This window comes from Neomonachus schauinslandi, chromosome 6 (assembly GCF_002201575.2).
Source record: "Neomonachus schauinslandi chromosome 6, ASM220157v2, whole genome shotgun sequence".
NCBI lineage: Eukaryota > Metazoa > Chordata > Mammalia > Carnivora > Phocidae > Neomonachus > Neomonachus schauinslandi.
The window spans coordinates 24018797-24045382 of NC_058408.1; the positions used below are offsets into that span (position 1 = coordinate 24018797).

Genomic DNA, 26586 nt, shown 5'->3' on the forward strand with positions numbered 1-26586 from the left:
GCCGCCAAGCCGAGCGGCCCAGGTTTCCAGCCGGGCCCTTTTTCCAGCTGGGCCCCAGCATGGCTGCCCCCAGCGCTGCGGGTCGGGAAGCCTCCGCGTTCTCGTTTCCCTGACAGTCCCGGCTTCTGTGCTCTCCTTCCCCTCCCCAGGCCACTCGAGCAGACATGTTTGCCAAGGCCTTTCGGGTCAAGTCCAACACGGCCATCAAGGGGTCGGACAGGTGAGGGAGAGAAGGGGCCGGACAGGTGAGGGAGAGAAGGGGCCGGACAGGTGAGGGAGAGGAGGGGCCTGCTCCGCCCGCCAGGGCACCCAGACATTTCTCAGTGCAGAGGCTGGCCCACTGCCTCTCTGAGCTAGCTCAGCCGACCTGGGGTGGAGGCCGAGGGAATGTCCAGCCGGGGAGCGGGGGTGGGTTAGACTCATTTTGAGGGCGAAGATGGAGAGCAGGCCTGGTTTGTCTCCCAGGCTATCTTTTGGATATTCTAGTTAGTTTAAAGGAAAACGTAATCAGCCAGCGCTTACTGACTGCGGTCTACATAAGGTGTTGAGGGTTCAAACACGAAGGATTGCAGGTTCCCCGCCCTCCAAAGAGCTTCGAGTCCCTTAGGAAAAATCAGAGGGGCACCGAGAACTACAACTACGGGAGAAAAAGGATGTGGCGGTTACTTCTGGCAGGAGAGACAGATGGAGGGTGAAGTGGGAGAGAATTAAGGGCCATGTTTTAAGAACTGGGTCTGTTACGCAGTGTTGCAGATGCTGATACCACGTTGCGAATTTTGGAACCAGTGTTCTCTAGTCACTCTTGGTGCCCTCGTATAGCTTTTTAACCATAAACTGACAGCTGCGCCAGGCAGATGTGAGGAAAGGGGTGGGTCCAAGGGCTAGGCATGGAGTCTGGAAGGTAGGGCTGGGTTTCTAGTCAGGCTAACCTGGTTACTCACTGGTTCTCAGTTGTCCTCTTTCTTCGTAAAACGGAAAGACTTGCCCCCAGGAATATGTGAAAATAGATGAGACATTGGATGAGAAAGAGAATAGGATGTTTTGGAAGAGTGTATGAGAATAGGGCATCATAAACCAGCTTTTCCTTGGCCCTTGTGATTTTATAGGAAGTCCTTCGGAGTCCTTCCTATGTATTAAAATCCGTCCAGGCAGGACTCACGCCAGGTACTGGTTTGCTTTCTGCAGGAGAAAGCTTCGGGCTGATGTGACCACTGCTTTCCCCACTCTTGGAAGAGATCAGGTCCCTGCCTTAGTACCTGGAAAGGAAGAGCTCAACGTTGTGAAGTTGTATGCTCACAGAGGGGATGCAGTGACTGTGTACGTGTGTGGTGGTAACCCCATCCTATTTGAACTGGAGAAAAACCTGTATCCAACAGGTAGGTCAATAGGATGGAGATGGCCATTACTATCATCCTTGCCTAACATCTGTTTCTCCTTCTTTCTTTCATTAAACTGCCTTACTTAAAACGTGAAGTGCAAAATCTCCCAATATCATCCCTAAGGATCTTTTTGGACCCAGTGTCCCTAGAATTGGGTCTTTCAAGATCAAGAACTGCTACAGGAGGGAGAATAACAGGGCTAACACAGGAAGAGGATAAGTTGGCAAGGGACGTTCTGAGATGAAGGAATAATAATTCATGGTGGGTTAAGTGGGGATGGAGCAGAGGTCTTGAAAAGGGTGGGATTTCAGGACCTGTAAAAAATATTCTTAAAACTTCATTAGCAGGATTTTCTTAAGAAACTGAAGAGATACGGTGATAGGAAGGAAGCTAGGTTAATTAAACTACATACCCAGCTGTCTTACTGATGTACTTCAATCGAGATACCTCACAGGATTCTTTCTGAGGCTCTGCCCGGCTCTCAGGATCCTTTGCTTTCTCTCTTTGTCACAGATCTCAGACATTCAGTGTCCTTTTCTCTTTTCCGTAGCTGCTGACGCCTACTTTGTCACTTGGGGCTCTTCTCCCCCAAGCTTGGCTGCAGCGGCGCAACGAGGTCGCCTTCGGTTCCCTGTGCCCCCACTCCACTTGGCGGCTCTACAGACAGGCCCTTTTTGATCTAAGGTTTTACTGCTAATCACTGTGAACACAGAGGGAATAAAAATAATAAACATGGGGAAGTTTCAACATTTCCTACAGGCTGGCGCCCTGTTCTTCGCTTACTTGCTTCTGAGGTCACAGATGGAATCCTTGTTGGGTCTCTGTCCCCGCTTTTATCTACCGTGCCCATTGCTGCTGCCGCATCCAGGTGGAATCATAGGGGCCTCCCAGTCTCGAGTGACATCCAGTTTTTTAAGTATCTGCCTGCTTTAAGAAGGAAACCTCTTTGGGCCTCACAGCCTCCCCTCTAGCTTTGAGTTGAGTTTCTTTTCTATTTCTTAATTTAAGTGACCTTAGTGTTTGGCTTGCCAGTTCCCTAGGGGATTGACCTTTTGGCAATAAGTCTTTCTGTGTCTCTTTGGGCAGTATACACCTTGTGGTCCTATCCTGACCTTCTCCCAACGTTCACAACATGGCCTCTGGTGCTCGAAAAACTGGTCGGGGGAGCAGGTAAGAGGATTTTCCTATATTCTGGCTGTTGGCCAACACCTACTTAGTAAGGGCCAACTACTTTAATATATGCACCCATTTCCTGTACTCATACAATTGAAAAATGGAATTTTTCCCCCATGTGTGTTTCCTCCCTCACTTGGCTGCTTCCTTAAGGTCCCTGGGCCGCTAGGACCCTGTTGAAAGGCCTCAATAAGCTTCGTACTTTGTACTTAAATCAGAAAATGCTTTGTGAACCATATGCTATACTTTAAATCAATAAGCTAAATTTTGGAAAGCAGAATAAGAGATCATGGAACCTGTCAGCTTGGTGCTTCAGTTTGACCACTAGCCCCCCCAAAGGGAAAAGGTCTGATGCTTAGGTTGCATTTCTTAATTTTCATTATCAGTAACCTAGTTGATACTTCATAAGTGTTTGTTGGCTGAGTGAATGCATAAATGATGAAGTAAAACTTGGAATTGGTTAGAGGCAGAATGTGCGTTGTGATGCTTTTGTCTTGTTTGCCGCAGATTTGATGCTTCCAGGCCTGGTGGTGCCCCCTGCTGGTCTGCCGCAGGTACAGAAGGGGGACCTCTGTGCCATTGCCTTGGTGGGGAACAGGTACTGTGCCTGTCCGCTGTGCCTTTGGGGGGAAAACTTAGGTAAAACTGGGGAAGGGGGTGAGAAAGGACAACTTCCAAAGCTTATAGATAAAGGATTAAAAGAAAAAACTGGGTTCTTCTTTCCCAAAGCAGAGAGTGGGCCATGGGGGAATGGCAGTGAGCCTGTGTGGGTGTCCACATAGCTCAGCTGAGCATATTTGCTGCTGTTTTCTTTCTTTCTTAATAATTTTACATTTATGGGCACCTGGGTGGCTCAGTTGGTTAAGCGACTGCCTTCGGCTCAGGTCATGATCCTGGAGTTCCGGGATCGAGTCCCGCATCGGGCTCCCTGCTCGGCAGGGAGTCTGCCTCTCTCTCTGACCCTCCTCCCTCTCATGCTCTCTGTCTCTCATTCTCTGTCTCACAAATAAATAAAATCTTAAAAAAAAAAATAAATAAATAAATAAAAAATAATAATTTTACATTTATGTAAGAGTTGCCAAGATAGTATAGAGTTCTTACCCGGCTTCCTTTAATGATAATGTTTTATATAACTATAGTACAGTTATCAAAACTAAGAAATTAACGTTGGTACAATCCTATTAATACAATTGTAGACTTTGTTCATATTCCCTCAGTTCTTCCACGAAATGTCTTTTTTCCACTCAAGGATCCGATCTAGGACAGCACATTGCATTTAATTGTTGTGTCTTCTTTGTCTCTTGTCTGTGACATTTTCTTGGTCTTTCCTTGTTTTTCATGGCCTTAACATTTTTTTCTCCGTCATCCATATCATCATCCTTTTTTCTTTTTTAAAGATTTTATTTATTTATTTCAGAGAGAGAGAGAGCACGCACGAGCTGGGTGAGGGGCAGAGGGAGAAGCAGACTCCCTGCTGAGCAGGGAGCCCTATGTGGGGCTCGATCCCGGCTTGATCCCAGGAATCCGGGATCGTGACCTGAGCCAAAGGCAGACGCTTAACCGACTGAGCCACCCAGGCACCCCTCATCATCCTTTTTATTCAAGTTATTTTAATAGCTTTATTCAAATGTGGTTTTCATACTGTAAAATTCACCTATTTCTCACATGTATAGTTCAGTGATTTGTAGTGTATTTGCAGAGCTGTTCAGCCATCACCACACAGCTTCTTTTTAAAAATAAATTAGGAAGTAATCATATAAACAGTCCTGAAAAATCAAACCCCCCTCACCCCAAAGCCCTTTGCTCCTAGAAGTATCATCTGATACGTATATTGAGTGTGTGTATATGTTTGTGTATGAAAATGTATGATTTGGGTATGTATGTTTAAAAATACAAATAAACAGAACTATATATTGTTTTTTCACTTAAGATCAAGGGGACATTTTCCACATCAGCAAGCTCAGTTATGCTGAGTCTTCTTACCTCCTACGTGGTCCTCTCCTAATGGACCTTGTGGTTGCCTCCAGTTTGTCTTCATCACGAACAGTCTTACTGATGCCTCTAGGGACACCAGTGCCATTATTTTTCCAGAGTGGATACTAAGAAGCAGAACTATTAGGCTAAAGATCAGGTGTATTTTTCTGCTGCCCTACAAGAAAGCCGTATCCATTTTCACTCCCACCTACACGGTATGTGGAGCCTGTTTTCCTACACTCCACCAACACTGGATACAATGGGTTATTTTCATTTGTGTCATCCCGGGTGAGCAGTGGTATCCCATTATTTTGCTCATTGCTGCTTTGAGAGAGAAAAGAGAGACTGTAGGCACGGGAGGGGTCAGTGTTCAAAGATCTTAATGTTGCTACTCATGCTCTCCTGTTTTCCTTGAACCTTTTGGAACCAAGTACCTAGAAATGTTTCCTTCCTTGTTGAACTGGCACAACTTGCAGTTGAAAAGGTTGGTGGTGTCACTGCTTTCCCAATATTCTATCCAGAACAGGAGAAAACTACAGAAATGTATATTTGGCCTGCTTGGTTTGGCCTTTAGACTGTATTGGGGGATGAAGCTTGAGAGTGGTTTGTGGTCGAGAATAAAGGTACAAGGAGGTTTATTAATAATACAAACCATGTTCGAGACCTAAGTTTCTGAGCCATTGACTCCTCCAGAGGTGGAAGGAAAAGACCCCTCTTTTAGGAACTGAGAAAGAAACCAGATTCAAAGTTTCCGTGGCAGGAGTTGACCTCTGGGGACAGTCAGTGGGGACACCAGGTTAGCAAACATCTTTCTTAAGTTCGGGTTGGGAACTCTGCCCTTGAATCATCTCCCTTGTGCCCAGGTGACCCTGCCAGGCTTGTATGTCCCCCCACTGTTATCCAGTTGGTCACCCGTCCTTATGGGCAGTGTGTGGGCAATGCTTGAGTAGCACTGGGCCGGAGGCGGTTTCTCATTTGGGCTTTGGAAGTTTTTGTAGTTACTGTAAATGTGATTGTTTTCGATCTTCTGGACGCACCCAGTTCTTAGATTGCTCGTTACAGAGAGCGAGGCCTGTTATAAGGAGCCAACTCAGAAGGAACCTCTCGAGTTAGTGCCACTGTTTATCTCTTCTCTCTTCCCTGTGGTATCCCACAGCCTCATTTATGGCATACAATTGTCCTTCCTTTTGAAGCTCTGTATAGGATGGCTAGGCCTTTAAGGTAGGGGAGGTAATTTTATAGTTTTGAAATTAAAGGGAACTTTAAATATCCTTGCGAGTCCTGCCTGGGTTTGATTCATTATAGAATAAAAACAAACAGTGATAACGTCAACAGAAGAGTTATTTATACAGAAGGGGAATGTTTGGTCAAGGGATTTTTGAGAGTTGTATTTATAGGTAATCAGAAGAAAACTGAGGCTGGACTGAGTTTCGTTTTGTGATACAGGCGGTTGCTTCAGATTTGCAAATGTGGTGCTTTTAGCACATGAGTGGAAAGATGCCCCTGACATGTGCCCTTCTGAAAAGCTTTCCCTGACCCACGTCTCTGGCTTCCTCCTCCTCAGAGCCCCTGTTGCCATCGGAGTTGCTGCCATGTCCACAGCTGAGATGCTGACTTCGAGCCTCAAGGGAAGGGGCTTCTCCATGCTGCACACCTACCGGGACCACTTGTGGTGGGTCCTCTGTCTCTTCTGTTTTACAGAGAGCTGGGTGGGTGGAGAGGGCATGGGGCCTGGATTCACAAGTGAGAGTTTGGGGCCCTGCCGTGTCTGTAGGCAAGTTGCTGATTCCAGACATTCATTTCTTCACTAAATGTGGAGGAAAAAATGGATGGATGGATTGGTTGGTTGGTTTAACTTTTTTTTTTTTCTCGTTTGGGGAAGAAATTACAGAGAACTTTGATTATTTTCTAGGTGAACGGTAGAATCCTAGGCCTAGAAGAAGACCTTAGGGACTGTCTACTCTGCCTCTCCGCACTGTGATATTCTTTATTTTTATAGCTTCGGTAGATGCTGCCTTATCTGCCACCCACATTTAGGCATCTTCTTGCCTCACAGCGAGTGCTCAGAAATTCTCACTTCTGAATCCAAATCAAAGCAGAGTAGATCCTCAGGCACCACGGTCATAACCTGATCATTTTTCTGTTGTTCAGGTTTCACATTGCAGATCTCCTCCCCATTATGGAAGTCACGTTTTCTCACTGTAATAATTGCTTTCTAAAACCACATACTAGTTTCTTTGGTTATTTTCTTGTTGTTTTACCAAAACAGTAAATAGGGCTTTTCTTGAAAGTGGTGTAGCTGGTCTTTTGGCCAAGTGTTGTGGCCTGTTGGTGTAGATTCATCCTAACATTTGTAGCCCAGCCTTGGAGTTCCTCCTTTTATAAGGCTTGGCCAAACCCCGCCCTGCTGGAGGAGGTACAACCACAGTCGGGGTCTCCGCAGACGTTTGAGGGCTGCTTACCGATGTTCTCCGGACGCCCTGCTTTCTGTCAGTCTGCACAATGGCTGTCAAGGTCATGTTGCCTGAATTGTTCCACCGGTGGCTGCTTCAGTCCCCCTCTCCCCACCTTTTAAAAATATTTATGTACTTACCTCATCAGAATCGCTTAAACACATAGTCTGACCTCACTATTCACAATACTATTGAGACTTGCTGCAACCGTTAGTGAAAACTCGGTTTGGTTTCCGTCATCTCATGCTGCATGCTCCGTATGCGGCATCGCTTTTTTTCCTGTCTTCCTAAGGCTTAGTGGCATGAAAGCATGTCATCGCTACTCTGCAAGTTAGAGCGCATCCTGATAGAACACAGAAGCAACTGACTTGCAGTCCCGGAGCAGGCCAGGTGCTTGTACTTTGTCATGTACTCTGAGCCTCGGATCGGATCTCACCAAACTCGTACTGCGGATGCGTTTGCCACCTTACTTTTGTTATTGAATTCAAAATGGTTTTATTTTTAATTCACGTGAGGGGAATCCTTTTGGGGGCTTCTCTTTAACTGCTTTTTCTCTCATCTTTCTTTGTCCCCAGATGTCGATGAGTGATATTATTATTCCTTTGGGATAGGATAGGTTGGAGGCAAGAATTACTCCCCCCATTTCAGAGATGAGGAAGCTGAGGCATGGTATTTTTCTGGGCCCAGAATTGGGAATGGGGTTTAGGTGAGAGCCCGGGCTCTCTGCCTTCCCCTGGACACCCCTGCCTGTGGCTCTCACTCTTTCCGGACTCTCAGCTGACCCTGACCAGGATCAGAGAATGCTGTGGCTGCCGCTCGGCGTTTCTGACGTGCAGTTTTTCCAGGCGATCTGGAGACAAGTCTTCTCCACCTTCCTTGGCTCCACTGGCCCTGGATCCCCCAGATCTCAATGAAGAGAAGGGGTCTGTCCAGGCAGACCCCGCCCTGCAGGGAGACGTGAGGTGCCTGACCCTGGAGGGAGAGGACAAGGCGAATGGCGAGGTTCGACAGCAGATGTGTGGGGAGAAGTCCCTGTCAGAAGCCTCAGAAGACCCCAGCGTCAGGGGCCTGAACCCAGACCCCACAGACAGCAGGAGCCTGAAAGGTATAGCTCTGGGAGTAGAAGGACCCACCTCCTCTCAATTTAGGAAACGTGTTCTACTCTGCTTCCAACCAGAGTGGTGCCGAAGCTCTAGGACGGCAAAGTCCTTATCTTTGGTGAGGGCGGTGATGCAGCCCTTTGACGTCGCACCAGGGAGTCCTTGCCCCACAAGTCCTGCTTCCCGGCATGCCAGTGTGCCCTGGCGTTTGGACTGCTTCCAGCTACAGAGGCCTCCGCGGTCTCTTCTGGTTCTGACTTCTCTGTCAGAGAAGCATTTGCTCCTGGCCGGCGGGGGGCGGGGGGGTGCCTGGTGGCTGGACCCCTCCTCTGGGGTGTGCCCTCTTTAAAGGCTCAATGCTCAAGAGAGTCTGGGAGCTTTGGGACCCGGGAATGGGTTCCGTCCAGGGCTGAGGGGGTGAGGCAGGGGTGGAGCTGGGTGGGGTGTTTACTTGTACTGCACCAGGCATTCTGTATCCTTCAGAAAAATATGGTTCTTGTCTTTTCCTTGCAGAGCAAATGGATGAACTGTTACAGCGATGCTTCTTGCACGCTTTAAAGTGCCAAGTCAAAAAAGCTGACCTCCCTTTACTCACCAGCACGCTCCTTGGCAGCCACATGTTCTCCTGCTGGTACGGAAGGCAGGGTGTGGGCCGCGGGGCTTTCTCTGGTGCATTGGTGGTGTGTCAGGACAGGATGGGGGAATTGGTTGAGGGACATGCTGTGGAGACAGTGGAGTGGAGAGTTGATCTGGCAAATAAATCAGGTCCTGAGTTTTAAAAACTTAAATTTTAGCCAGTGAAAGGTTGTTGAAGCAATGAAGGTTAAAATTCCCAAGATTCTCTGAGCACTGCCTCTGCTATGGTAATTCTGGGCTGGCTCGGGAATCAGGCAGCACATCCTGTCCAGGAAGCATCCCGGGGCAGCCTTTTTGTCAAGAGGCTTCCTCCGAATGTTCAACCCCTTCACACTTTCCCTGCAAAGTAGGTGGGCCACATTATATTGTATCAGGAGGAAGAGTCATTGTGGGGGGAGGCCATTGGGGTGGCCCCAAACACAGGCCACCAAGAGAGACAGTAATACATGCAGATAGAACCTGGGCTTTGGAAACAGCCATCTGGATGCAAATGCCAGTTCCCCAGGGTTTTGGAACAAGGTGAATTTGAACTTGTTATCGGGCTTCTCTGAACCCGAATTTCCAGCACTTGTAGGATTGTTGTCAAGATTCACTGACCTCACATTTAATAAGCAGCCAGGAAAAATCCTATCAGAAGGTTTGCTCCTTGATTGGTATACCACAACTCAACTTTTCTCTTTTTGAGAATTTTGTTCTGTTTTTTTAAAAAGTGGTTTTGATGTAATTCTCTTCCTGCTTACATGTGGGCTCCTTTAAGGCGTCCTGTACCAGGTGGGTCTGGAGCATGTGGTGGGATACTTGGTAATTTCTGCTGACCTTACTGGGTTATAAGTAACTGGGAAAGAGATCCTAGAATCTTCTCTGGGATAGAGGTTCTTAACCTGGGGCGGGTTCTAGAAGGACTCTCTATGAATCCCAAGGCTATTGCTTGCCACATTTTGAGAGAAGACTTAAGTTCTGAGAAGAGGGCCTGATTATGGCTTTCATAGGAACCTCCCCCCAAAAACTAACAGCTGTAGGGTGGGGGTTCACAAAGTCTTTCTCTCAAGAGCCAGATCTTGTAGGCTTTGCAGACCAGTCTCTGTTGCAGCTCCTCAGCTCTACTGTGTCAGCAGACAGTAGATGAATGGCTGTGGCCAGATAGGGCCTACGGGATAGAGTGCCAGTCCTGCCCTTGGCCCAGCTGCCTCAGTGAGCTTGATGTTGGCAGGGTTCACCTTGAGGCGAAGCTTTGGAGGCCACAGGTGGTGGTCCAGTTCGAGAGGACTCTAAAGCTATATCCGGTACAGGAGCCACTATCCACATGTGGCTATTTAAATTTAAACTAATTAAAATTAAATAAAATTTAGAATTTAGTTCCTCGGTCACATTAGTTGTGCGTCAAGTGCTTAACAGCCCACATGCAGCCAGTGGCTGCCGTGTTGGATGACAGGTAGAGACATTCCGTGTTTACAGAAAGGGCTGTTACACAGCAGTGATCTAGGGTGTCCTAAAGTCGGTACCCTCTCTGCTGCTGCCCCTGGGCAGAGGGCTCTGGAATAGCAGCTTCTTTCTGAACATGGAGGAGGAAGGCTGAGGAAAAATGCCCTCCTCTCAGCAGCTTTGTTAGCTTCACTTGTTTTCCGTCTACCACCAGCCCTGAAGGACGACAGCTGGACGTGAAGAAATCAAGCTACAAAAAGGTGAGCAGGTACCTTCTCTGCAGACCCACACAGAGAGATGTGTAGGCTTACACGCGCCATGAGCTGGATGGACCCTGGGGAAGCCCAGTCTGTAGGGCTTGGGCTAGAATTAAGCTTTTTGATTCCAGGTATGGGGGGCGCAGGGGAGGGGGAAAGAAAACTCTCCCTGGGTTGAGGCAGTTGGGAGAGCACCCACTCCCCTCTCTCCCTTCCGCCCCTTTGTATCTGACCAGAGTTCTGGAAGACTTCACCAGTTAGCCTGTAGCAGCTTCTCACTCCCTGAGCCTCAAGGCGGGGGCCTCCCAGTTCCCGGTTTGATGAGGGCAGGGACTGTCATGCGTCCATCCCCAGGAGCGGCCTCGCTCGGTGTGTGGCACATCGGGTGCTCAGAATGGGCATGGAATCCATGGAGTCCCTACCCCTGGCCCTCTCTCCCTTAGCTCTCTAAGTTCCTGCAGCAAATGCAGCAGGAGCAGATTATACAGGTGGAGGAGCTGAGCAGAGGGGTGGAGAGCATTGTGGCTGTGGACTGGAAGCACCCAAGGTGAGTGCAGGGGGCCTGCTCACTGTAGCTCAGCCACCGCAAGGCACCTGGGCCCCGGGCTGGGAACTGCCCAGATGCTAGTATAAAATGTGTTTTTTCTTTCCTTCTGCTGGGTTTTAGGATCACATCTTTCGTCATACCCGAGCCCTCCCCGACCTCCCAGACTATCCAGGAGGGTAGCAGGGAACAGCCCTATCACCCTCCAGATATAAAACCCCTCTACTGTGTCCCAGCCAGCATGACCCTGCTCTTCCAGGAGTCTGGCCACAAGTGAGTTTTTGGAGAGCAGCCCTCTGCCTGCTTGGTGTTCCGGCCTGTAGTTCCTCTCAAGCTGAGTAGCCTTCCTCTGTGACTGGCAGAACCTGCGGCGCCCCTGGTCCCCCTTTCTCCCACATCCAGCTTCAAGCCTCCTTCCCCTGGACAGTGTCTCTGACTAAATGAACGAGAGCAGGTGCCTCCCTTTCCTCCCTGTAATCATCCTTCACGAGGCCCTGCTCACCTCAGTCAGGAAAGGGAAGAAAACAAAGCTCAAAAAGCCGGGCGCCTGGGTGGCTCAGTTGGTTGGGCGACTGCCTTCGGCTCAGGTCATGATCCTGGAGTCCCGGGATCGAGTCCCGCGTCGGGCTCCCTGCTCGGCGGGGAGTCTGCTTCTCCCTCTGACCCTTCCCCCTCTCATGTGCTCTCTCTCTCTCAAATAAATAAATATTTAAAAAAAAAAAAAAAAAAGCTCAAAAAGCCAAGGAAAGCAGCCTACTGAGCAGAGAGTGAGTCTTGGTATCTGCAGTTTGTCTCTTGGCACAGCACGAACTAACCCCCCGCCCCCTGTCACTTCTGACCTAGGAAGGGGAGCGTTCTCGAGGGTGCTGAGGTCCGGACGATCATCATCAGCTATGCCAAGAAGAACGACCTGGTCGATGCGGACAACAAAAAGTGAGTAGCTGGGGAGCCCTGCTGAAGATCGGTCAATCCCCGACAGCACAGACTTGGATACACCTGTGGGGGATGTCTGGGATAGAGGGGAACGTAGGCGATCACAGCCTTTTCGAAAGAATCAAGACCAGTGGTTTCTAAACCATGGGCTGTGGACACCTAGACTTGTCCAGGGTGCTCGGATCCATATGTGGCGTCAACACTGGCTGTAGCCTGAGGACGTGGTAGCTCATAGACATCCACGACTGGTTTTCCAAATGCACATGCCCTTGTGAGGAATCACGTGCAGCTTAGAAAAATTTTACTGAAGTCATCATGGCTTTTTGGTATCCTCTATTTTCTTAGTAAGTTGGCACAAAAGCTAACTACTAAATGAAGAGCATTCCATTACCGTTTTTCTTTTTCACTTTCAAAAGACATCCCCATGATCAAAAAGGTGGGAACTAGCAGTCTGATCATGGTTAGGTAGCAGAACTGGGCCAAGAATCCTGGTGTGTGGATTTATCCCACTCCCCCCTCCACTGCTGGCTGCTCGCTCGTCCTTGGAAAACATACCGGACCTCCCATCCACAGGGTGCATCGCTTCATGGGCTCTGGTCCCTGAATTGGTTCTCATGGTCCTGAATGACTACAAAGGACATAGAAGAGATGAATCCTGAGCTGGCCCTTGGGTCAGAAGGGGCGGGGCTGGCATTTCCTTATTGCCTCTTCTTTCCCTTTAGTCTCGTGAAATTGGATCCCATCCTATGTGACTGCATCTTAGAGAAAAATGAACAGCACACAGTCATGAAGCTTCCATGGGACAGTCTCCTGACCAGGTAGTGGGGATTGGCAGTCCCTCTCAAACGTTTCTATCCCCTCCCCTTATTGTCTATCCTTTGGACTTTAGAATCATCGCTGTCTCAGTCTTTGACTTTCTCTCCATAATTCAACTGATACTAGTCTACATAAACACAGGCTTGGTAATTTTTATGTGGAGGATCCTTGGAATGGTTTGAGCCAACACAATATAGGAGAACTTAAAGGGAGAAAGAAAAAGAACAGTTAATTAAAAATAAGAACTTCAAAAAGATTTAGAAGCAAAAAGAGGCTGGGAGGAATTGTCTTAAAGTCATCAAAGGAAAGACCCTATGCTCTTTCTTTTCCACAGAACAAAACTGAAAATAATTTCCATCAGGAGTTTGCAAACTACAACCCACAGGCCAAATCTGGCCTGCTACCTGTTGATGTAAATAAGCCACACCCATTTGTTCATTGTCTATGGGCTGCTTTCGTGCTAACAACGGCAGAGTTGGGTGGTTGCACATACCCTGTGGCCCTTAAAGCCTAGAATATTTCCTGTCTGGCCCTTTATAGAAAGTTTGTACAATCCCAGTATATATGATACCAAGAGAAAATCTGGTTAGATGAAAGGTAGACATTCTTTGTGGTAAAGGCTTTCTCTAGAAGATGAGTCGGAACACGTCACAGATGGGAAGCAGCACTTTACCAGGCTGGGTACGGGAGAGTCTTGAGACAGGAAGTCAATTCCCCAAGGCAGCCTGGGCAGAGTGTCAGAAGACCAGACCACTGGACAGTTTCCAGGGGCTCAAGTCACTAATGAATCCCTTCCCTGAATCCCTGGGCCTTGACTTTGGCCATACTTCGGGGATCTTTAAAAAACATATATGCCTAATCGGAGTTTCTGATTTAATTGGCCTTGGATGCAGCCCCCTAGGTGAGGTCAGTGATTCTCAGTGCAGCCTGGGGCAAACCGCTGCCTACACGAGCCTGGCTCACACCCAGCTGCCACTAGCAGTGGGGAATGAGATGATTTCTGTTGGCTTTATCAGTCTGTAGCTCACAAACTCCTGTTTCAGATGTTTGGAAAGATTGCAGCCTGCCTATCAAGTGACCTTTCCAGGACAAGAGCCCGTTATGAAGAAAGGCAAAATCTGCCCAATTGACATCACCCTAGCGCAGAGAGCGTCTAATAAAAAGGTAATTTTAAAAAAGACACAATGTTGAGGGGCGCCTGGGTGGCTCAGTTGGGTTAAGCGTCTGCCTTTGGCTCAGGTCATGGTCCTGGAGTCCTAGGATTGAGCCCCGGGCTGGGTTCCCTGCTCAGCAGGGAGTCTACTTCTCCCTCTCCCTAAGCCCCTCCCCCTGCTCGTGCTCTCTCTCTCTCTCTCTCTCTCTCCCTCCCTCCCTCTCTGCATGCTCTCTCAAATAAATAAATAAAATCTTTAAAGAAAAAAAAAAAAGGACACAGTGTTGGAAGATGGTGATTTAATATCCCTGCTAAGTTCTAGTCTCTCTAATGTGATTGGAGGTATGTATGTATTTATTTATTCATTCATTCATTCATTCATTTTTAAAGATTTTATTTATTAGAGAGAGAGAGAACGAGAGAGAGAGTGCACAAGCAGGGGGAGCTGCAGAGGGAGAGGGAGAAGCAAACTCCCCGCTGAGCATGAAGCACGACATGGGGCTCCATGCCAGGACCCTGGGATTATGACCTGAGCCAAAGGCAGACGCTTAACTGACTGAGCCACGCAGGTGCCCCGTGTTTGGAGGTTTTTAGATTTTAGCCTCAAACACCGCAAAGATTGTTTATGAAACAGCCATGTTTGTGTGAGTGGGCTGGGCCCTGTATAAAACAGGCAGAGCTGGCCCTCTCACCTCCTACCCTCTAGGATTTTGTGCTAGGACACTTGCTAGAGCCTAGTTACAAAGGTAAACAAGATTTTGTTTTTATTTTTTTCCTAGACCTGTTACGGGCTTTCAGCTCTTACTCATTCTATTACCTCTTGGGCCTTGCTCAGGGAAAAACAGCTTATAAAGAATTGCTGAAGGAAGTGAGTGTGTGTAGCCTGGCAACACAGAGTCCTAGGGAGCTAATTCTATCTGGCCCAAGTGTGTGAAAAGCTGTCCTTGGGAAAAGGAGTGCACTTAATGCTGAGATGCCTTGAGAAGACAGAAATAGGATTATTGGATGGAAATCCCAAGCAGACAGACTTGGGTTCCAGATAAAGAACTTTCTAGTGTTTGGGTTATGCGAGTGGGCTTTAGCATTAGAGATATGGGCTCAAATGTGACCTTTGCCTTGCTGCTTGTCCTTGAGAAAGTGAATGTTTTTTTGCCTGAGTTTTCTTATATGAAAAATGGGGATAATACCCACCATATAAGGCATCATGAGGGCCAAATGAAGGAAATACATGGGTGAAGCACTTAGAATAGTACTTGGCATTTAAGCAGTGAGTAAATGAGAACCAATAATGAGAACCTCAATAATAACTAGCAATAGCCACTATTTCTTGGGTGTGTAATTATGTGCCAGACTCTGTCCTAAGCAATTTCTGTATATACAGGTTTCCCCCGCTAGCTGAAAGTGGAGCATTCCTATGAAACCTTTGTCAGCTGAAGTGGGGTAAAGCAAAGAAGCAATTACCATGACTTTATATGGAAAAAATTTTAAGCATTCCCAGACCCCAAAAAATAACTCTCTTAGGCTTTTCTGATACGTCAGGACACGTCTTGCTAACAGATGCACAGAATAACTGGAGATAAAGCACAGATGCTCCCAGACACAGTTCAGAGATCTGGGGGCTGGGCGCTGAGGTGCTGAGTGTCATCCCCGGGGCAGGAGCTTGGCGGGGGCCCCCGTCTCGCTGCTGCTCGGGGTGTGCGCTGGCTCTGTGCGGGCTCCCTGCAAAACCAGTGCTGAGCGCTATGTTCACTTTTCACCTTTCTTTGTAAGAGTGAAACCCTCCAGATTTCTTTCAGTTAGCAAAAAAAAAAATACTAATGTAGGTCTTTTCATAAGAGCGAAGTGGTGTACCGTGAACTTTGAAAAAGCAGGGGACATTTGTACTAGCTTATTGAAACACTATTAATATTAACGGTAACAGAATTGTCCCAAATTAAAACTGGTGCTTTCCAAAATAGGGAGTTCTTGTCTGGAGGTCTGCAAGCAACAATTGGGTGACCACTTGTTGGGGGAAGATGTAGTCCAGAGTGCATACATCAGGGAATAGATGTGACTTCTAATATCTTATCGATTCTGAGGTTCTCTGGGGCTGGAGTCCCTTGACAAGCCTGGGTTATTTGGAACCTATGACTTTATTGAAAGCAGCCCTTCCCAACCCATTCCTGATGGTAACATACTCTACTATCTCTAGTCATGAATTCAAGAGAACTTGTTTCAAAAAGGGAAGAATTGTGACTTTTTTTTAAGTGTCAGTGTTTTTTTTTTTAATCTCAAAATCACAAATAAGTCATTTGTGAAGTTGATAATAGAAAAATATTTGTGTTCCTGATGAGATGCTTGATATTAAGGAATTATTGTCCATTTATTTTTAGGTATGATGATGGTTTTGTCTTTATGTTTAAAAGAACCCTTATCAAAAATAAATAAATAAATAATAAATAAAAAAACCCTTATCTTTTAGAGATACGTACTAAAGCATTTGTAGATAAGGTGATGTGATGTTTAGGAGGATTTGCTCTAAAGCAATAGGGACAGGGATATAGGTGAATTGAGGTTGGTCATGAGTCGATAATTGTTGAAATGATGGGAACATAGGAGCACAGTATTCAATTCTACTTTTATTTATGTTTTTAATTTCCATAACAAAAAGCCTTTTTTAAAAAAGTGTATGTTGCCGGTGGGATGGAGAGTATTCTACTAAGTATATAACACAGATACTGGATGGGACGGAAAGAATCAGGAAGTATAAGAATAAACGATGTGGATGAAAAGGGCCCGTGGTTGTCGGGACGGTGAACGCGGCGGGTGAAGAGGCTGCGGAGGCTCCAGCAGGCCCTGTGGAGGGGAGGGCGTGCGGTCCCCCCAACACCTGTCCTCTGTCCCCGCAGGTGACTGTGGTCCGGAACTTGGAGGCCTACGGTCTGGACCCGTACGCGGTGGCAGCCGTGCTCCAGCAGCGATGCCAGGCTAGCACGACTGTCAGCCCTGCCCCTGGGGCCAAGGACGGCCTGCAGGTACAGATCCAGGGAAACCAGGTCCGTCATCTCAGCCGGCTGTTACTTGGTGAGCATCTCCTCTGGAGAAGGAGCGCGGGTCTGACTTGGCCAGAACCTTCCCACCAACTCAAGCCCCTCTAGTCATCACAGCCGTACATATGTATGTGTCTGTGGCCGTCAGTGTGTAATGAGGGGCCGGCAAGAGACCGAGCTGGTATTTGCGCCAGATGCTTTGGCCCCCCGAGTCCGTGCTCTCTCCACCATACTACTGGAGTAGTTTTCTTCCTGGTTTTCCCTTTTATAGAGCATCCCAACCATGCTGGGTACTTTGCTGGGCTTTTTGCAGGCACCGTCTCTCCTCATCAGAACGATGTAGCAGAACTGTTTGTGTTTTGCAGCTGAGGAAGCCGAGGCTCAGAGAGGCTCAGTCGCTTGCCCTCAGATACTCAGCTGTTCAGCGCTGCAGCTGGGCTCCGGACTTGGCTTTGTCAGACCCCAGAGCCTAAGTTCTTTCTCCCAACTCTGGGTCACCCAGCCTCCGGCTTGTCCTTGATTCACGTCCCCTCTGCCTGAGTCCGCTTTCCATCACTCTCCTCTAAACACTCCTTGTGCCACGCCAGTGCCTTCAAAACAGGCCCCTATGCTCAATAAATAAGACCCTCCCAGTCCAACTCCCGTTGCCCTCGAGCTCTCTCTGGCAGCTCTCACCGCCCCCCACCCCCACCTCAGGCCTCAGCCGCACTGCTGTCCTCACTGTTCCCCATGCACACTCAGCGCTTGTGTCCCTGTTCCCTCGCGCACTGTGCCCTCCCACAGCCCACGTCTGCCCAACGGAGGGCCTCATCGGCCCAGCTCAGGGGTCCCGGGAAGCCTGTCTCAGAGCATGTCCCATTTTTTCTGTCCTTAAATTAGCATTTAAAATATTGCCTATGTGGCACTTTCTACTTGTGTTTTTCTGGTTAGTGTCTGCCACTTGACCAGTTTTTTCTAATGTCTGAACCCCCTGCTAGACTGAGCAACTTAAGTCAGAGACCTTGCCTTCTTCATCCCTTTTTCACGCTCAGGGCCTGGCACATAGTGGATGCTCAATAAGCACATGTATTTTAGGGCCTAAGGCAGTATCCTGTAGTAAACTTTTGGAGTTGACCCCTTTAAGTGAAGAACCCAGTAGGAGGTGCTGAGAAGAAATACAGAGGAAAATAGACAAGCACATGACTGAACGCAGATGAACACGTTCTCTCTCCTGAGAAAATTATGAATGCCTCAAGTATATCTAGAAAGTGGCTTTCAGAGTGAAAATTGCTAAGATACACACATCAGCCATGAGGTATAAGGATAAATGGCCCATCCCAGACAACTGCCCAGAGGAGCTGGGTTCGAGCTGGGTGTGGAAGAGCAGGTCACGGGATGCAGGCTGACTGAAGAGAAGTTGATAATGGGAATGGGCGCACAGTGGGGCCGGGGGTGGGAGGTAGCCATGTGGGTCAGGGCCTGTGGGGGTCGGGGCCAAGGAGGGACGTTGTGACACAAAGCATAGGTGGTGTTGGGGAGGGCATGCCCCACTTAGGAGTTTCTGCTTCTTGGATTGTAGAAGACTATCAGCTTCCTCGAAAACACATCCAAGGCCTAGAAAAGGCCCCCAAACCCGGCAAGAAGAAGTAACAGACTCCTGTCTCATGTGGTCGATCCAGTGGAAATCCAGGCTCTGGGCTGGTCATTTATACGAGCATTTTCAGCTTTTGCAAATGAAAAAATATAATTCTTTACCAAAATAAATTTTTATTCTGATCTAAATCTGGTTTCCTCCACTTAGCTAGACTGTTGTACTACATTTTCAAGTCATACGTCAATTTACATCGACAGGAGAGGTGGTAGTGGAGTGCCTTTTCTATTCATGTGATTTCAGTGGTTTTAGTTCCTTTCCTGCTTTCAGGGCAGGTGGCTCATCCAAAGCTCAGGCAGGTAGGACCTTGTGTTTTGAAAGCCCCTCTAGCAAACAGTCCACAGCCTCGTGCTCATCTGTTCCTACCCGCTAATTAACGTCCTTGCCCCAAAAGAGTCCCCTCACATCTCTAAAGAGTTAGTCGCCCAGAAGCGGCACTCAGCCGTTCTCTGCCATCAAGCCAGGCCAAAGAAGAAAGGCCTGGCTCTGAATGGCAGCAGCATTCCGGCTGGACAGGTAGAAGAAATCATGAAAGCATTGGATTGCCCTGCACGATTCTTCCCCCGCGCTGGCACGCTGCCGCCCGCCATAGTAAATCATGAGGTGGCTTTGTTACAGGAAAGAGTCTTATCCAACTTTTGGGGGCTCGTGGAAGAGGTCTTCAGTTGGTCTTCAGAGAGTCTGTGAACTCCCTGAAATGGTATGCAGGATTTTGTATGCTCCTTTTCCCAAGAGAGGTTCCCATGCTTTTGTCACGTGGCCAGCGGGATCACTTGCTGCCAGAAAGGTTCAGAAGCACTGCTCTGGTCCCTGCTTAGTTCCTGGGAGTCACTTCTGTGACCAAAGCACTCCTTGTACAAAAGGAAGGAGTGAGAGCTGAGCTGAATTCTTCTAGAGTTTTTTGGTTTTACCATCAAAAAACAATTAGAGTTTACTTTTTTTTTTCTTTCTCATCCCCCCCCCTTTTTTTTTATAAATCAAGATAAGAAACACTTGAAAATATCCACACTATTCACAAATAACCCATCTGGGGCTAGAAAGGAAGAAAGGGATGGCTATGAAAGTGCGTGTGTGACGCTTCCTACCTTTCGTTATTAGACCTAGAATAACAGTCTTTGTCACTAATGACTCACTGTAAGTAAACTCCTTAATTTTACTAATCCTCTCTCTGCCAGCATGAGCCTGTGGAACTGAGGAAGGGATTTTTGGAAATTGACCCCAAACAAGATTCTATGACATAGAACCTTTGGACAGACAGTTTGATCTGAGGGAGTGTGGTATGTATAGTAGTAATGGAATATGGTCCTTATACGAACACAGATAACGTGTAGTACTTTGTAAGTTTCTTTCACAAACATGATTTACCTTGCACAAATTGATTGGAGGCTGAGAGGTCGTGTCTCGCCTTGTTGATCTCTGTTAAAGACACAAAGCCAGTAAACAGCAAGGGTGGGTCTAGAATGCACTTCCACTCCGGACTGTGGTTTACCTCAGAGTTGTGCTAAGATCGTGCTGTCAGGACCTGTGCTTTGAGTGGTTTTTCCAGTAACAATGACCCATTTGCGCTGACTCACCTTCGCTCTCCTCCTCAGGAACACCATAGGCACGTGTAAGAAGGCTGGGGAAGGTTAGGCTGTTGAATGGATTTTTTTTTCTCTGTGCTAAGCCCAACCGTCTCTTTCAAGGTCAAATTAGTAACTTTGAACTTAATCCCATGATGTTACCGAATGAGTTGCAGTGAAAAGCAGAAAATGGTTCATGGCCAGGTTTTGGCGAAGTTATTAAAAGACCTACTTCTTGGAGGTCTAGGCGAACAGATGTTACAGACAAGCCCGATTCTCGGATAATTTTAGGAATGTCTATTGGATGGAGGTAGGGAGTGAGCTGGCTGCGCTCTGTCCAGCCTCTGTGGCCCAAGGGCCCCCGTTCAGTGCATTACGCGTGCTCCCTCCTGGAAGGCGGGCAGCAATTTCTTCTTAATAACCTTACGTGGTTATTTCCGTGATGACAGAGCCGTTCCTCTGATGGAAGTTAGATAGTGCTATTGTGAAAGGACTGTTTCACTCGCCTCATCTAGCCTTCCCCCTCTAGGTGAGGTGACCTTAAACTCTGAGAGATGCATCCTGTCTGTCTTATTTTTAAATAATTCCAGACAGGGAAGAATCATCGTCCACCTCAGTAGTCTGTCCTGATGCTTAATCATCCTTGGCTCCAGAAAGCCCCTCCCCTCTTCTCACTCTACAAGGATCTCCTTCTAGAACACATCCCCTTTCCTCTCCTGCTCTGTGGGCTAGCTCAGCAGCTGGGCACCCGGGCAGCACCCTCCGGCCCACGCACTCGGACAGGTTTCTCAAGATTGACCAGCAGCCTTCAATCCTCTGTTCGCTGGCGGGAGAAAATCAGACTCCGTGCAGAAGTACGTGCTCTTCTCCATTCCCACCCTTTCCCCCGGCTCCCAATTTCCAGGAGGTGGTGAAGGGCAAAGAAGATCTCTCCAGTCTGGGTCATTTTTGCCACAAGCTTTTATTACTTTTTTTAAAACCCATATAAGAAAGACATTTAAAAAGAAAATATCCTCAAAACAAATATGTACACACAGGGCAGCACAAGGATAGAAGGCACTCCCAGCCGCCATACCCGCCCCCGGGGGGAGGGATACTTTGTACAGACTATTCATCAAGGCTCGGGCCTCAGCGTGGCTCCTGGGTCTAACTGTGCTTTAGATAAAGTCAGAATTTTCCATAATTTTCTTATTTCATAAACACCCCTCTTTATATATAGCTATATGCCTTTATGTATATATGTACATGACTTTATTTTCCTCCTCAAAAATAAAATAGCCGCCCCCACCAGAGGGAGGCTCTCAGCAGCATTCACAGCAGCTGCAGCAGGAGCTGTGCCTTCCATTAATGTTAAAGACATGCAGCATGAAGGAAAAGGACTCTCTACCCGCGCCCTTTAGTACACAGCAGGGAGAGAGATTTTTTTTAAGGGAGAGAAGCAATAAGGCTGAGCATGAGATGGCAGAGAACCAGGGTTCTGGGGGCCTAAAAAGTCTTTTGGAGCTGCTAGCTTGTCTTGCTTTTGCAGCTCTGAAGACTACACACAGTTTTGTGACGTGGGGGCAGCATTCCTTCTGGGATCAGGGGCGGTGTGGACACAGCAAGGGTTGCGGAGGGGACTTCTGAGGCTACACAAAGAAGCTGGGGCTCAACCCAACCCAGGAAGGACCTGGGAAGGCAGAGGACAGCGAAGAAGTGATCTCTCAGAGGCTGGACTGGAAAGCCGGCCCTGCTTTGGCCGTGAAAAGTCCTTCTCCCTCTGCGTTGGAGGGTCTTTGCAGCCCTGGCCACTTGCTTCAGTTGCTTGGCTAGTTTATTTTTCCGTTTGCACCCGAACAAGGATCCAGTACAGGTGTAGGTTGGGGATCTGATCCACCTTGTCCATGGGGTTTGACATCACTTATTGGGAGTCAAAGCCCAGGACATTAGAGGGGAAGGAGGTCTGTGACTCTCGCCCCATTCTCGGAGGGAGGGCTCCCCTGGCCTCGCCTCCCGCACCACCATGGTCCCCTTTCTGGCAGGAGCAAGCCAGCAGCAAGCGTCAAGCAGGTGCGCCCTGCTCCCGTCTCTCTCTGAAAACAAAAAGGCACTGAGGTCAGCCGGAGGCCGGCCCACAAGCTCGCGGAGCGCAGGGCCACGGGCTGGCCCGGGCTTCGGAACACAAAGGACTCCAAGTCGGCTGAGTTGGGAGGATCCCCGTCTGTATTCAAGGCAGCTCCTCTGGCAGCACCTGGAGACCCCAGAGTCCCGGTGGGAGGAAGGAGGCCGTGCGGAAGGCCACGCGGGAAAGCAGGGCGGCCAGGCCCTCCCCTGCTCTCTGGCCGGGGGAAGGCTGAGGACAAGTTGGACACATTTCTCTGCAATGCTTTTTGGCTTCCTCTGACTGCCTGATTTCCGTACTCAGCAGGAGACATTAAAAATGGCAAATGGCTGGTTTCCCTTCGTGAAAACACGTGAGGATGATGGCAATATGAAACTCCAAGTTGTAACTTAAAAACAAACGCTTGTTGACAAAGAAGTGACGAGGCATCACACACGTGCAGATAAATATATGCCTTTGGGTTTACGTGTGTGCAGACTCTTGAGTGATGAGGGCCAAGGCAGGCTGTGGCTTCTCTGGAAATCTCTGAGCCAGCCTCAGCTTTGGTGCTCCCTACCTGAGCATCTGGGGCCAGTGGCTTTAGGACCTTCCCTTGAGCATGAACAACGGGCACCTTGGGACAGTGGGGGGCAATCCTCTAATGAGCATTATCCTGCTTTCGGGGGCTTAGCCCCGACCTGCTCAAGGAATATGCTACAATTTTTGATTCATAAATAAAGGTCTATGGGTGGCAAATAAGAGAGAAATTGAAGAAGAATAAAACCCAGAGAAAGAACATACAGCTCTAAAACCTTTCTTCTTTCCTTTGCCGGCTGGTGCGAACCATTCCAGTCTGGTGATGAGAGAGGCAGCTGGTTGGCTTACCAAGGGCTCGTGGATTGCTGACATCCAAGGCTCTTCTCTCCCTCCTCCCCACCCCTGCCACCACCACCTCCCCTCCCCAGTCCTGCTCCTCGGAGGTGGTGTGTGGCAGGCGGGGGCCTGGCCCGCGAGCACGCATGTCCCTCAGAGGTTTCGTGCCACATCTGGAACTGCCGGCGGGGAAGGGGGGGCACAGATGCACCCGCCACAGGTGTCCTGAGAAAAAGTGTCTGTTGCAAAATAATAATTAATAATGAAAATAAATCCACGGGCACCAGAAGAGGAAGCAGGACCGGTTAGCCAGGTTTGCCCTGGGATTCTCTTAAGGCCTCCTCCAGTTTCTGCCTAAACTTGTCATATTTCTTCTGCACTTGTTGGATTTTGTCTTGCTCCTCCTTTTCCAGGATTGTTAGGAAGTTCTGGAGCTCGGGGATGGAGAACGCGTCCCACTGCGAGGCACGAGGGAGATTGGGGGGAAAACGGAATAGGAGACAGGTCAGAAGCCGCCCGACCTGAGGGCCCCGCCCAACCCCCCGCTGCCTCCATCTGCACACAGCTTACAGGGGGGTTGCTACTGAATAGCTGCAGTGGAGAAAGCTTGGGTTTCCCGTGTCATACCGGCAACCATATTTCAAATCCTGACATCTCATGACCCAGAGGTACAAGTCCATGAGCGGTGTTTTATTTGGAGCATCAACCATCTTACATTTTCTCCATGGCAGCTGAGGCCTGAACAGTGATGCTGGGGCCGCCCTGGGCCCCTGCCGGCCTGTCTGGCTGTCTGCTTTGGGGGTGCTGAGCAACAGGCTCTCAGCGTGCAGACCCTCAAGAGGCAGGTGGAGGAGAGCTGGGCTTGGCCTCCGGAGACTGGGTTTCAGCCTGACTCCACCGCGTGACCTTGGGCACATCACTGCACCCTTCTGTCCTATGTGCTCATCTGCCACGGAATGAGGGTCCCTGCCTCCCTTGGCTGGCAGAGCAGCTAATGAGATCCCAGAACCTGTAAAGCTCTGGAGAAGCCGGCTGGCCCAGGCCTGCCCCAATGGGACCTGGCCTCTCTGGGCAGAAGGCAAGTCTGACTGCTCTCAGGCTGACCCAGGAGCAGAGCCCCCCCAGCCCTCACCACCCCACCCTGTGGAGCCAAGGATTTTGACTCCTAAGCTCTTTTGAGCACAGAAGAATATGAAGGTTTACCTAGTTTAATCCCCACACTGCCTAACTAAGAAGACTGAAGTCCACAGACGGGAGGCGACGGACCTACGGGGACAGGGCTTGCGGCAGCAGAAAGGGAATTAGGGCCCCGTCTCTAAACTCCCAGGCCCACGAGCTCTGCGCTGGGCCCGCGGTGTCCAAACACTGTCAGCAGAGTACGTTTTTCAAACAAAGTCCTATGCACTTTAATGTGTAAATCAGACGGAAGCAGAGCTGCCTGATTGAAGCAGGGTGAAGGGACAGGGCCCTACCCTGCCTGGATCCCCCAGATCTCCACAGTGACCCCCGAGACTGCTCCCCCAAACCCTAGGCCTCCACTGACCGCAGCGTGACAAACAACCGCCCTCGGTCACTCCTCCATGCCTCCCAAGTATCCCAGGCCACGCAGAGCACCAGCCTGATTCCACGCGACTCCGTGCCACCAGACTGGACTCTGATGAACTCCCCTTTGAGTAAGGAGGCCAGCTTTTAAGAACCAGGAAGAGACAAATGGCTCAAAAATCTCCATATCCAGTGGAGGCCAGAGATGGAGCTGGTGGGGCCTCAGGCCAGCCTGGAGCAAAAACAGCCGGGGCCTGGACACAGGCATTTCTCAGTGCCCCTCCACCCTGGGTTTTCAGGGAAAAAAGCACACGAAATCCTTTCTTTCCACAGGCCGTGCCAGACACCGGCCCTGACTTGCGCCCCCAGGATGCTGACAATCCTGGCTTTAGGCGCGAAACCTCTGCGGCCCAGCACTTCCCCAGGCCTCAACTTTCCCAGGCCATTTTCCCAGCTGCCTTGGCTACTGCCGCGTGGCCCCCGCCTATGCTGGCAGTGAGGACAATGCCCACCTGCACCCAGCCAGGGTGCCCTGAGGGCTGGGTTCGGGCACCGAGCAAAGGGGCCCAGACCTACCTCCACCTCTCCGGTTTCATTCTCCTTGAGCACGAAGCTGAGGACGTCATTGTCAGGCCCGGCGAGCAAGCGCAGGTAGAGAGGGCAATCAGCAATAGAGAGTTTCTGGAAGAACACTGCAAACCGAGAGAGGGGGCTGGAGGCGCATCTCAGAAAAGAGGGGCAGGGATGGAAATGCAGACAAGGGGTGGCCATAACAGGAAGGAGCCATCCTTTCAGCCTAATGAAATGAATCTAATGACATGAATAGGGCATGATGACCTTTTATCTTCGGTGTCTGCCCAGAGTTTGACGCATGTTTCCATTCACATCACCCTCCCCAAAAGATTAGGAATGGTGGGTGGTTTCTCTCCCATGCCACAGATTAGGAAGTGGGAGCCCACATTGTGGTTTCCTGCAGTTACATATAAAGTGGGGGGCGCGGGGAGCAGGCATGAGCTTACCATCCAGCTCTCTGCCACGTGGCTGGGCGGCGGCGCCCCGGGGAAGCCCAGCCCTCCCCTCCCAAGTCTGGCAGGGGTTTAGCGGGAGAGGTGGTCTCTGACGGGGAGCTTGCCCTCGCATACCTTGCCCGTCCTTGTGTATCCGCTTAAAAAGTGCAAACTTCTGGGGATTGTCCACAACCATGAACTTCTTGAGCAGCCCCTGGATGACCTCGCTGACCGTGGTGGTGCTGCTGATGTGTAGCTGCTTGATGGCATCGAGGGGCAGGTAGAAGGATGTCCGCTTGTCGGTGGTGGCCGCCAGGTTCACTTCCTTGATGGCATCATAGATGGACTGGGGCCGGATCCCAGCAGGCACCGTCACCGGCCGCCGGAGCTTCAAATGCACTTTGATGAAACCCGTGTAAGTACCATCTTCACTCTGCGGAGGGGACGTCATATGGGTCCGCTCACGTCTATCTTGCATGATCCCATCTGCCACTCTGAGTCACTGCACCAGGTTGGGGGGGGGTGTGCAGAGGCCTTTCCAAATAGTGCCATCCCAGGCAGGCCCTCCCCTCCCGCCCCGAGTTCCTTCCTGTGTCTGCAGACCTGCAGGTGCCAGAGGGCAGAGATGATGTCCCCCTGCCTGCCCCGCACTGGGCCAGGAGAAGGCTTGCAGTATCCAGCAACCCGAGAGGACAGGAGGAGCTCCTCTGGCTTTCCCTCCCAGGGCTCAGGCTTCCTGCCCCAGTCCCCTGCCTTTGCTGAGTCCCCGCTCCTAGGAGGCAGGGTCTGGAGTGGCCTCTCTAGTTTGTCCCTCCAAACCAGGGAGGAGCAGGAAGGCTCTGTAATGAGGTCCTCGCAAAACCAGCCCACTGCATTTACTCCTGCATTTCTTTCCAAAACGGGGCAGCCTGCAAGACTTAAGCCCAGGACCGTGGGAGACTGGATTTTCTAGCGCTCCATCTGGCTGAAGCCCCAGAGAGCCAGTTGCCAGCAGCCACCAGCAGGGGGCAGGGTTCTTCTACC

The 26586-nt window shown here is 49.5% G+C and overlaps 2 protein-coding genes across 5 annotated transcripts in view; one reads left to right on the forward strand and one right to left on the reverse strand.

Annotated features, from left to right (window-relative positions):
- On the forward strand, positions 1 to 25811 carry EIF2D (eukaryotic translation initiation factor 2D). Of its 3 annotated transcripts, none has more exons than XM_044915904.1 (15): positions 1 to 220; positions 1186 to 1376; positions 2466 to 2549; positions 3060 to 3150; positions 6091 to 6198; positions 7825 to 8084; positions 8593 to 8710; positions 10352 to 10397; positions 10838 to 10941; positions 11062 to 11211; positions 11782 to 11871; positions 12594 to 12689; positions 13731 to 13851; positions 16729 to 16903; positions 18428 to 18619. In XM_044915904.1, the coding sequence occupies exons 1-15, from the start codon at positions 165 to 167 to the stop codon at positions 18496 to 18498; spliced, it is 1761 nt and encodes a 586-aa protein (XP_044771839.1). In that variant the 5' UTR covers positions 1 to 164; the 3' UTR covers positions 18499 to 18619. The 3 variants fall into 3 exon arrangements, with proteins under 3 accessions (XP_044771839.1, XP_044771840.1, XP_044771841.1); XM_044915905.1 differs by lacking the exon at positions 18428 to 18619 and adding an exon at positions 25775 to 25811 and having other exon boundaries at positions 44 to 220; XM_044915906.1 differs by lacking the exons at positions 7825 to 8084; positions 8593 to 8710 and having other exon boundaries at positions 44 to 220.
- Positions 21004 to 26586, reverse strand: part of RASSF5 (Ras association domain family member 5) — a 64313-nt gene continuing 58730 nt past the window's right edge. For both annotated transcript variants that reach the window (XM_021686568.2, XM_021686569.1), the window contains 3 exons: positions 25699 to 25996; positions 25133 to 25248; positions 21004 to 23472 (listed from right to left, as the gene is read on the reverse strand). In XM_021686568.2, coding sequence (XP_021542243.1) covers positions 23320 to 23472; positions 25133 to 25248; positions 25699 to 25996 — 567 coding nt within the window. In that variant the 3' untranslated portion in view covers positions 21004 to 23319. The remainder of the gene's footprint in view (positions 23473 to 25132; positions 25249 to 25698; positions 25997 to 26586) is intronic.

Excerpts from the sequence above, each read along its gene's own strand:
- EIF2D (XM_044915904.1), top strand. The coding sequence starts at position 165 with ATGTTTGCCAAGGCCTTTCGGGTCAAGTCCAACACGGCCATCAAGGGG. Across the intron at positions 221-1,185 it reads GCCATCAAGGGGTCGGACAG|GAGAAAGCTTCGGGCTGATG; the intron begins GTGAGGGAGAGA and ends TGCTTTCTGCAG. Across the intron at positions 12,690-13,730 it reads TGGGACAGTCTCCTGACCAG|ATGTTTGGAAAGATTGCAGC; the intron begins GTAGTGGGGATT and ends CTCCTGTTTCAG.